The sequence below is a fragment of the Belonocnema kinseyi genome, chromosome 5 (genome assembly GCF_010883055.1).
Source record: "Belonocnema kinseyi isolate 2016_QV_RU_SX_M_011 chromosome 5, B_treatae_v1, whole genome shotgun sequence".
Classification (NCBI taxonomy): Eukaryota; Metazoa; Arthropoda; class Insecta; order Hymenoptera; family Cynipidae; genus Belonocnema; species Belonocnema kinseyi.
The window spans coordinates 30381816-30393612 of record NC_046661.1 but is presented as its reverse complement, the minus strand read 5'-3'; the positions used below and the strand labels follow the sequence as shown (position 1 = coordinate 30393612).

The 11797-nt window shown below is 32.4% G+C and overlaps 1 protein-coding gene across 3 annotated transcripts in view; it reads right to left on the bottom strand.

The window, feature by feature from the left end:
- The window catches only part of LOC117172335 (centrosomal protein of 135 kDa), a 316377-nt gene extending 306699 nt beyond the window's left edge, over positions 1-9678 (bottom strand). Inside the window, exons 1-4 of one of the 3 annotated variants that reach the window (XM_033360138.1) lie at positions 9378-9678; positions 8868-9147; positions 7114-7414; positions 5651-5883 (exon numbers count right to left, since the gene is read on the bottom strand). In XM_033360138.1, coding sequence (XP_033216029.1) covers positions 5651-5883; positions 7114-7414; positions 8868-9056 — 723 coding nt within the window. In that variant the 5' untranslated portion in view covers positions 9057-9147; positions 9378-9678. Of the gene's footprint in view, positions 1-5650; positions 5884-7113; positions 7415-8867 lie in introns of all 3 variants that reach the window. The other 2 variants (XM_033360139.1, XM_033360140.1) reach the window with 2 other exon arrangements.
- Between the last annotated feature and the right edge of the window lie 2119 nt (positions 9679-11797).

The following is an 11797-nucleotide window of genomic DNA, read 5'->3' as shown; positions in this document are numbered from 1 at the left end:
AAAAAGAAGAAGACACGCTTTCAGTCTCACCTAAAATTTAAAAAATATAGTTCTTGCTTGAGTTAGAGTTTCATGAAAATTAGCAAACATGATATTTTTGAAGATTCGGCTAATGTTAATTACAATTTTTTAGAATGGTAGTATCATATATGTGACTTATCTTTATAGTTTGTACTGCACAGGTCTGAGGGAACTATGATTTGCTTCCCCAATGCAAACTATAAGAATATATTATACATCTTACTAATTCTTTTAATTTTAATACATTTGCTACCAAATTCCAAGGTGTCTTACTTTCATTATTAAAAAAAAAATCTAACTCAAACCAAAATTAAATTTTTTAATTTTAATTTTGTATTTGCATTTTTAATACAAAAAACTGTGGATACAAAAATTACCATGATTTTGTATTCATAGAAAAATGTGTTTAACTTTCCAAAGTAAAAAGTCATAGCAGCTTTTTAATTTTAATAGCAACACGTACACAGAGAGAAATTTCAGGAGAATAATACACGGCACTATTCCTTGATTTTATTACGAATTGGCGCAACAACTAAGATCTGGAAACCCTGGCTTTTAAAGCATAGGTCTCAAAGTTTCAGGCATTAAGCCATGCCCCTTTGTTCTCAAGTCTCGACTTCTATGCTTCTAGATCATAGATTCCAAGACTTTAATCATGTAAAAAATGTAGCTAGAAAATCACGCGCTTCCGTGAAATAATCTCTTAAAATTTCTCTCCGTGTAGCAACTATTCTCAAAGCGCACGTTTACTAAACTTTAAGAACTCACAGAAAAACGCTGGTGCTCAAATTTCATTGGTCTCACAATGAGAATTTCTGAGAATTTTTAGTTTCATATTTATTTCTATGAACGTAGTTGCACATCTGGGCATCTAGGGGACTGTATCATTTTGAGACTGAATTTTGGCTCATGTTGAGAGTTGTGGAGGACTGAACCGCGCTGTCAACCACCTGAACACCTGTCCAAGCTATTATTCGCTTTGCGATATTAGAGTAAATGATTTTTAATAAGCAAACTAATTGGATTAATATTTACCGAGCTTTCAACTTTCTTTCATTTAATAGTGCTTACTGGTCACTATAAATAAAATCATAACTTCCTAATGCAACTTGCAAATCTTAGGTCAGTCATGGCCGTCGAGATTTAAACTAAAATCGAGGAAATTTATTTGAACGGGCCTAGGCATCAATTTCGATGCAGACGGTCATGATTCAGTTTTTACATCCCGGCTTTAGTGGTTTGAATGTCATTTTGGCTTTGATTAACGTAAAATTTGAAAATAATACTACGCAAAGTATAATTTTTATTTCAAGACACTGATACTCACTGGTAAATGGGAGAAAATGAAATGTTAGGCAATTATTATTGTAACTTACCTGCTTATCAACATCTATTTGACCCAAATAATACCCGACAAAATCATCTTGACAGGTGATTGACAGTTTGAAGACAACACTTCACGTTGCTCCAGATGAGAAAAAACAGTCTCTGAATGAGGAATTGAATATCGATTTTGGTTTACTTTGGAGGACTGGTGATTTTCTGTGCTCTCGAGCCCTTGATATAACTTAAAAATGTTACCTACGTAATGACTCTATAGAAATTCATACGAAAAACAAAGTTAATCTATCCTTTAAGTGATATTATAGTTCACACACCTTATGCAGGCCTCTTCTTGTTATGAGTTTAAACGAGCGTCGGCTTAACTATGTATAATCTTCATGTGTAGTACTACGCCAGCACAGACTGCCAGTACTGTCAGACAGCATTGGCGCAGTCCTGAATGCCAGTACCGAACTAGTTATTATCCCAAGGATCAGCCAGCACTTCGCCAATACTGGCGGTTAGTATTGGGCCGACGCTGCCAGTGCTAGCGCAGTACTGTGCCAGTAGTCAATTTCCTATTGCGTAATATATTTACCTCGAGCTACGCGCTTGGTTATTGTACTTCTCCCACATTTTTGCATAGGACTTTCAACATTAAAAGTCAAATTCATTTATTTGTAATTTCATTTTTCATGGCATTACATTCTATAATGAAATTATTACCAAAAATTCGTAGCTCTTTTTTGTGTGAATAACTTTTGTCTTTATGTTTCTTTTATAGCTTGTGTCGTTTCTCATAAATATGGAATTTTTATTTCTAATGTTGTTTTTTACAAATAAAACAAAAATTACAAGTCTCGTCAAAAACTGATTATTATAAAATTTATAAATATTTTTCGGTGCACTAATTCTTGTTTTTCCATTATATTTTTTATCTTGCATAGTTTGACTGTGAGGTGGACTTTTTTATTTTTTGTGCGATGAAAATTTGGATTTTCAATTTTTCAACAAAATGCAGAAAGTTGTTATGATGATTTTGTATAGCTTCAAAAAAGTAGAGTTATTATTCCGTGGGCTTTCCTTATATCGTGCGATGTTTCGCTTAAAATTTTAATTTCCGTTTTTTGTGCAAATTTTGCAAATGTTGTAACTCCGATAATTTTCTTGTTAACAAAGAAATTCACGGAGATAAATTGGCAGACTTTCCGAGTACTACAAATAGCTGTACGCATAATGTGAATATATAAAAATAAATTTTTTCAACAACTTTGAAAATTCTCTAACTTTTTGAATTTTTATCAAAAATAGCTGACTAAAACAAGCTAGTCCTTTCCTTTTACATTTCAAAAATGTGTGTCTAAGCTTAGTATAATCTGATTATATATTCGAAATTCATCGTGCCTACAAACCACCACTACTACTACAACTACAGGCAGACAGAAGCCTTTGTAGAAATTGTTTTTTTTTTAAACAGGGGGTCTTTAAACGTGAAGTTTCAATAAAAACCGACCAAGTCAAATTTTACATGAAACTGATACTTTCTCTTTAGGATGAGAATGTAAAATCACTCAAAATTATATCAATGTTTATTGTACACATAAAATATAGCAGATTTTATGTTAAAAATGATATTTTTTTAAAATGAACACATATAAAATTAATGAATATTCGATTAGAAATCTTAAAAATGGTTAAAATTGAATATTTTTTAATTTTAAGCATTCAAAATCTAACGATTAAAAAAAACGTTCAAAATTACATACCTTTCAAATGTATATATTGAAAATTGACTCATTTTGAATTTAATATTTATATAATCCAACCATTTTCAATTGCAACTCTTTAAAATTGTGGAAATTCTAAATCTTTAAAATTTAAGATTTCGGTTTTCGACATTCGAGCGAGGGTCCGATCGAAACAGAAAATTCCAACCGACGATAGCACGCATCGAAGGTCGGTTCAGGATATTTAAGCGACGGGCCGATCGAATTGACAAATTCGAATCGACGACAGTGCGCGTCGAATTTCGGTTTTCAACATTCGAGCAAGGATCCCATTGATTTGAAGAATTCGAACCAACGACGGGGCTGATCGTATTGAAAGATGCGAACCGATGGCAGCGCTCGTCCACGTCCTTTCTTCGACATTCGAGCGACGGGCCGATTGAATCGAATAAACCAATCCGAAAATGAACGCACGTTGAATCGTAAATACTATATTCGATCCCACAAAATGCACACATCTAATGAGAATGTAATAAATTATAACAAATTTTTATCTCTTTTATAGGTGAACAATTTTTGACTATCACTTTGTTTTTTATCCTTTTGTCATTTTCCACAAATTTTTCATTATTATTTTCAATGTCATTTTTAAGATCAAAACCAAAACTACGCATCCCATCAAAAAGTGACTTATAAAAAGATTGTAGATGTGCTTTAGGTTGTGTACAATTTTTGTTACATAACGTTTTTTCCTAGCTTGCGTCGTTTTTCCAAAATTTGTCTATCAATGTCATTTGTTATTTTTCACGAGTAAAACCAAAACTATGCGTCTTATTAAAAAGTGATTATGAGCACATTTTTAGACCTTTTTTGGGAACAAAATTTTCGTTTATTCATCTTTTTTTCATCTTGCACAGTTAGACCAGCAATTGGAATTTTGTATTATTTTTCACGCGATCAAAATTTAAATTTCCAATTTTTTAAGAAAATCCAAAAAGTTGTTATAATAATCGTGTGGGACTTTCAAAAAGCAACGTTTTTCTTCTTTAGACTTTTTTCTAATATCGTGCGTTGTTTGGCTTAAAATTTTGATTTTCAAATTTAATCCGTTTATATTTTTGAGATTTATCGTGTTCACGGACGGGCGGACAGATAGAAGCCATCGTCAACTCTCTAGCTTCAAGAATATCTCACAATCTAAAACTATTTCTAAAAACCATTAGAATGCGAATTACTTGAAATAGGAACCATTTGATTAATGGCCTGCATTATTGGATAACTGATTATAGTTGTCTTATAACAGTCACTTAAGTGGATGTATTGGATGCGGCAACAAAGACCCTCCATCATCTGACACTTAAGAACGTTTCTTCCAAAATCTGTTAATTGTATGAGACTATATAGTCGGAGATTTTGAGAGAGATTCTAGCGATACGATGATAACACATAATTTAGTTTGCTTAAAAGTTGTCCCGTTTTCTTACTAAGTAATACTATCTTTGTATCGGATGATACGTATAGGATATGGCTACGTATAGGATGGCTAGTTCACATTTCAAGGATCAAAATTGTTGATAAAATTATTTTTGTTATTCATAGTTACTAATAAAGTAATTTATGAAAATTACATGCGTATTAACAGTATATTCTTTTATGTATTTATTAGAAAAAATAGGTTTGGAATGACTGGAAAAACAAATTTATATTAAGACTGAGCATCCTTGATACAAATAGCTGCTTTCAGATCGACACAGTCTGCTTCCATTAGTTTCATTGCATCGGTTAAAACGTATGAAATATCAAAACAAACTAAAATATATACTCGGAACTGAAATAATGGGGGTTTCTTTTAATAAGAAATAGATTATTTTATTTATTCCAATAGTTTTTTTTCGGTGTCAGGTGATAGTTACAAAAGAAGGGCTGATCTATTACTTAGCCATATTGAGTTGTGAAAATAGCAAGCAAACAGAAGTGATCAATTAAAAAAAAAGTACCAAACATGGATTCTGAACTACTTCTAAATCAGACGGGATCATAATCTTCTACAGAGACTTAAGTTAGGACAAAACAATTATTGTAAGTCAATAAAACGCATTTCCGACATCTTGCATTTAAGCCTTTATGCCCTGCGAACCTTCATTTAATTTTGTTTCTCAAGTATTTCTTCATAGAAAGCAAGTTAAACATTTAAAATATTCTCTAAAAAGCTTTCATCCAAAAAATTAAAGAAACCTGAAATGAAAGTACCTACATATCTTTTGACAGTTTAAATTACAGAATTAAAAATAATACTTCAAGGTTTACAATAGGTAATTTTATTTTATTATTATTTAATTAGATAGGAAAGGCATAAAAACATGCATAGTTTATCCCCTGAAATTAGTAGACTAAAATGTCATGCATGAAAATGCTAATAATAGAAAATTAGAGTAGAGAAAAAAATGCATACCAGTTTAAAGATATCCACACTAAAATAGACAAAATCTTGAAAAAATCAGGATATTTGGGACAGACCGTCAGAGGGAGGAAGAATCCAAAAGTGCATGTGATACTTAAATTGAACATTTTTGTTATACCTGAACTTTTAAAATATTTACGTTGACGGTCTGCACTGTAAGTTCCTCTTTTAGTTTTGTTACCTCACGATTAAGACAGTTCATCCTGTGATCCGCCATCGCAACAGAGTCCACCACCTGGGGATCTACTTTTTTAGCAGTTGGCAAGGAAACCGAACTACTTTTCGTCCTCGGTAAGGAATCGCTTTCAGAAACTAGTCTTCGTAGAGGGTTACAAGTTCGCTTCTTCGTAGCTGAAAAAAAAAACAATGAATTTATCAAATAAGTGAGAAAATCCTACGTACTGATATACTATTACAGACCTAATAGTTATACAGGGTGGACACGCTGAGGCTAACCAAAAATTATGCAACCCACATACACGCCCATAAGAATATCATTGGCGTATAAGATGAGTTGCATACTTTGTGGTAAGCCCCAGAGTGTTCACCCTGTATATTAATTCATCACAAATCAAAAGCTTATAAATTAGAGAATTTCAAGTAAATATTGTTGAAAAGTCAACTATTCCCAATTAAATCCTTCACGATTACAGAATTTTATTTCGAATTAGAAACCTTAAAAGGTAATTTTAAACAATTTAAAATCGAAAAAGTTCTATATGTCGAATAATCTGAAATTTAAATATTTGAAATTCCAGCCGATTTATAATCTTTAAAAACTCTTAAATATCATTCTGAAATCCTTAATGGATGATCAAGTTGAATTTAAATCTTTCACAATTACGCAATAAAAAATTGAAGCTTTTATAGTCACATGATTTTACATTAAAAACGCCAAAATTAAATTATTTCTGATTACTGCTTTATAAATTATTGAAAATTTTTTAATTAACGGAATTTGAAATAAAGCAATTTCTACATGGAGTAATTTAAAATTAGAATCGTTGAAATATCTCAAATTAAAAAGTATGAAATTTACAATATTTAAAATTGAATAGTAATTTTAGATTGAAATACATCAAACTGTTGCAATTAAAATGAGAGTCTTTTAAAATTATAAAAAGTGAATTATCCAAAGTGAACAGTTGGGCATTTCTGGAAACTTCTTCAGGAATAAACCGAAGTTAATGTCTTATCCCCGTAATAAATGTTTTAATTATATCTTATTTTCTCGCGAAAAACATTCACTACAACTTGGTATCATATACTTCTGAAATAAAGAAAAATATATTGTCAAATATAGTTTGTCAACTAAGTTTTGGTTAAAAATTATTTTTAATCATTTCCTCCAGTTTCTCAGGGGAGCAGAGCGAGAGCAGTTGCGACATTATATATATATATATATATATATATATATGTAAAAACATTGGGTTTTATTTTTACAATTGCCAATTGTCTCAAACCTTAATTGTATTGGTTGAGAAATAATAACTCAAAAACTTAAGATTTAACTTGAAGCTTTTGAAATTACTTAGTGAACTGATTATAAATATATTGAATGATAGAGTTTATTTAAATTACCAAGACAGGCGTTATTTATGACAGGTTTAGAACACTTCCCCTGCAACTCAAGAATTTTTTTGGACTTATTGGCAGACTGAGATTCGATGTCCTTGATCCTTTGAAGATTACGAGACGAAGCCAAATGAAGATCACTGCGTTCCAATTCTATTTTTCGCAGACTTTTTTTCAAATCAGCCAGCTGCTTTTGATGGGCTTGTTTCTCTCGCAATAATTCAAAATGCAACTCCTTGTTTTCCTGAACCAGCCTCGCATTGTCACATTTGTAAGGGTCACCTGCCAACTGCACCTGAATGCAAGACTAAAAACAAATTAAATATTTAGTTCAATAATAGGTTAACTAAATATTAGTTGATAATAGGTTAAATATTTAGTAATTGTTTATAAGAAAAATAATTAAAAGAGAAGAAAAGTCCACTTTTTAATGAAAACTTAAACCATAATTACGCCATTTCCGTATTCTTACTTTAAATATAATTTGTTTCGTTTACTGCCCAGTCGGACTTACACCCAAATGTCAAAATAAAAACAATTGAAAAAATTATACGATTGCACACTTTAAACGCTTCAAACTAATTATACAGGGTGGGCCATTTAAAGTGGAAGCATCTGGCCACCCTGTAACTTTTGATAGAGTTATCATATCGACTAATGTTATGCCGAGTTTGAAAGGTCAGTCGAAGGAGATTTTTACCATGGAACAGTACACTTCAAAAGAACGCGCTGAAATTGTTCAGCTATACATCCAAAATAACTTCTCAATTGTGAATACTAAACGTGCATCCAGATCACCTGATTTAACATCAGATTTTTTTGTGGGGATATTTGAAGTCTAAGGTATACGTCAAGAAGCCAAGAAAACTCTCGCTCAATTAAAAGACAACATACGACGTGAAATCGCCGCTATATCATCCGAAGCATTGGCAAATGTGATGCAAAATGCCGAAAAGAGAGCACATTTGGCCGTCAAGGCGAACGGTTGCCATTTACGCGATATCAAGTTCAAAAATTAGTTGGAGCAAATCTCCTGGAACTAAAATAAATGTTTATCTACATGAACAGGAAGAAAATGTTTTTGTTATGTTTTATTTTAGAAATAAATGCTTCCGCTTTAAATGGCCCACCCTGTATTATTTGTTTATTCTTTTTTTCGATTTACAGATTCAAGTTAAAATACATGGTTTATATTTGAAAATTATTAAATTTTTAATGTTCTGAATAAGAAATCGTTTAATTTCAAATGCTTTAACTTAAAAATTACAGGTATTTTTACAGATCCAAATTTGAATCAAACTTTTAATTTATTTTGTTTTAAAGTTATTTAATTGGAAATTGTTTAATTTTGACGACTTTCAATTCGAAATCCTTGAAATTTGAAACATTGCTCTATTTCGAAACAATCGCTTTAAAATTATGGATGCAATTGCAGAATAGGGGCGTCACCTGTTTTTTGGCTGGAAAAACAGCTTTTTCTACAACAAACTATTCGAATTTTTAATTGAACGATAAATGAAGGGTTTTGACCAGGCAGAAGTTCAAAATTATTGTTACTTTTGTTACTACGACGTCTTAAATTTGGGTATGTCACGATATCGAAATGATCATATTTAACTTACCGTTTAGTTACTTTTAAACATCTAAACGGCCCGAAACACCCCTTTGAAAGGTTACAAAAATGTTGCTGAAATCCCTAACCTAATGTTGGTCAAATTATTCAAATAAAAATACATTTATAAAATAAAAAATGAGCAAACCTCGATTTTATCTTGAGCGACGGACTTGAAGTGCTTGAGACTATCGGTAGTTTGAATCAAATCCGCCAAAAGATTTTCTACCAGAGGAAGAGCATCCAACGGTAAAATTGGTTTATATCCCAAGCCATCCAAGTGCTTTCGAACGGTTCGATATCTGGCGGCCAAACTGAATTCGTTTTCGGCACTCATTTTATCTACAATACTCACTCACTAACAATGAACAGTAAAATACCCCATAAAAGCCTCATTTTATAGTATGAGGCAAACTGAAGACAAAGAACTGGAAAAACCGTTAAAACTATAATATACAAGAACAAGAATTTTGGAGTAACATTCTGACAGCTAGCCTCCAAATCACTCGAGTTTTAATCACGTTTAGACCACTAAAGCCTGGCAGACTTTTCTGATAATAGGGGGATAATCTTAATTAATATTTTAAACACGGAATATCATTAATTCAGAAAAATTATTCGTGTTTTTGGAGAAAAAAAGTTGAAATCTGTCATTTACCAAATTAAGGTTATGTTAATAAAAGTAACAATTATGTCGATGTCTGTATGATCACTGGTCAGCTTTTAACGTTTTGAGCTGTAAGTCACTTTTTAGAATATGTAAAATACTTTGTAGATAGAACTGAGTGAATAAAATACGTAAAACGATTAGTTTTTGTCGAAACTGTCGGACAAACGAGAAACAATCACAACGCTTTGTTTTTGTATCTTGGCATTTCCCAACGTAATATCCGTTTCCGTCAGTGGCATGATTCAACAAACCATGGTCCCGCCAATTCGATGCTCAAATACGTGATCATGCTCAAATAGGTTCGACTTGGAGTGACTGGAGTGAACCGACGCCCCCACCATACTCACTGAAGGCTGTGTCGACTCCCAAGGGCGCGTTTGATCACTTTTAGCGATATTAGCGCAATCTACAAGGAGGTGGCAAACTAAAGCGTATCCATGTGTTCGTGCATGTAAATGTGTGTATTATTTGAATGCGTTGCATGAATTAAAATGAAAGAAAATAAACGAGTTGATTCAAAATTACACAAATTTAAGACGAAAAATGTTTAAATACTGTTTCCTGTACCATTTTTCAGCATAAATTTGTACAATTTTGCAATAATTCTCCAATAAATGAAGAATTACATAACACATGATATGTAACTTTTTTTCAACATTTTATTTATTCGCAGTATAAAAGAGAAGTGAAATCAGTGACATCCTGGCACAGCACAAACATTTCAATTTACTTTAACTTTGTTTATTTTTCAATGTCTTGATTTCACTGATTTCATTTCATACGGCGAGACACAACTTTTTTGAACTTAGCAAAATTTGAAGTTTGTTTGACGAAACCATAGCCTCAACGAACACTAGAATGGCGGCTTCAAGATATTTTAAGAAAATATTACCCCCCATTTATGTCCCTACAGTAGAGCCATCTGCAATGAGGTGGATAACTACAAAAGTATATGTGAACGCACGCGTCCATGGGAGTCGACTCAGCCTGACTCACTGCATTGGCGCGAATGGAAGGGGAAGCTAACTGCCGCACTCGATCCAAAATGTCAGAAAGGTCGGGTGCCCAAGGGTGCCGAATCTGATTGGTTGACTTTTTTTTACTTGCGCCTGGCAGGACCATGCTTTGTTGGGTCATGCCGTAAGGGGGTCAGAACGCGGTTATCTCTGGCACGCGCAGTAGTGATTCCTGTGTATTTTTAGGTTATGTAACATAATACGTCAACAACAAAATAAATAGGAATCATTACGGCGTATGCCAGAGATATACGTTCTCTGAAACAGTGTTGTCAAAACGCGGATATCTCTGACATGTGCAGTACTGGTTATGTGTATTTTTAAATTGAAACTTCAAAAATGACGTTACATAACCTAAAAATACACAGGAATATCTACTGCGCATGCCAGAGATATCCGCCTTCTGTCAGCAATCCATTGACACCACCACCGATTTCCGTTCGCGTCAAATTTAAGAAGCACGCAAAATTCGAATTTCTAGTTGTAGCCATAGTGGTGGCACTCCCATGCATCGTTTTGAAGACATTACGTTTTAGTGTTCGGGCACAACGCTAGATGGCGCTGAGAGTCAGTAAAATTCAATGCGCATGTGCAACCATAATATTTTCAATTATTTTCACATCAAAAATACTCCTTTTCATTTAAGAGCGGAAGCTTATGCGCCGCCATGACACTTAGCAGGCATTTAAAAATTTCGGTCATGTTTTTGGTAAAATGTACACTATTGTACCTAATTTTAATGTAAAAGTGAATGAAAATGATATGCCAGGTGCTGAATTGTTGCATAAAAGGGTGGAAAAAATACCATTTGTCAGTTAAAAAGGTGGTTACAATGCAGAAAACAATGTACCAAAGGAAACAGGCAGCAACTTATTGACTGTTATGTGGAATGCAGGTTATGTTTACACTATGTATAGTCAGCCCGCATGCATCGTTCCAACTTTTCTGTTTTCTTGCGATCCGGAGGGGAAATGTCGGTCTAACTAATTCAACAGATGGCGCCACAAAAATTAGGTCTGACTTTTTCATTGAACTGCATTAAGAACAAGCAAAAATAATCAAAAACTTGATGCTATTTGCAAATAAACAAAAAAATATATATGAAAAAATAAGATGAACTATTACAAATTATTTAAAAATAGAAAAATTCATGAAAATATGTAGTTTAAAATGCTTAAAATTTAATTTTGAGATACATTTTAAAAGCAGTTCGAACTTCATATTTTTATGATTTATTTTAATGATATTATTGATTTTATTATTTGTTCAAGTTAAAAAAAAAATTGTTAAAATTATTAATGTAGCTAATTAAAAAATTAATAATATTCAAGAACTCAATGACAAAACTATTTAAAACATATACATGATCAGAAGAATAATTAAAAAATATAT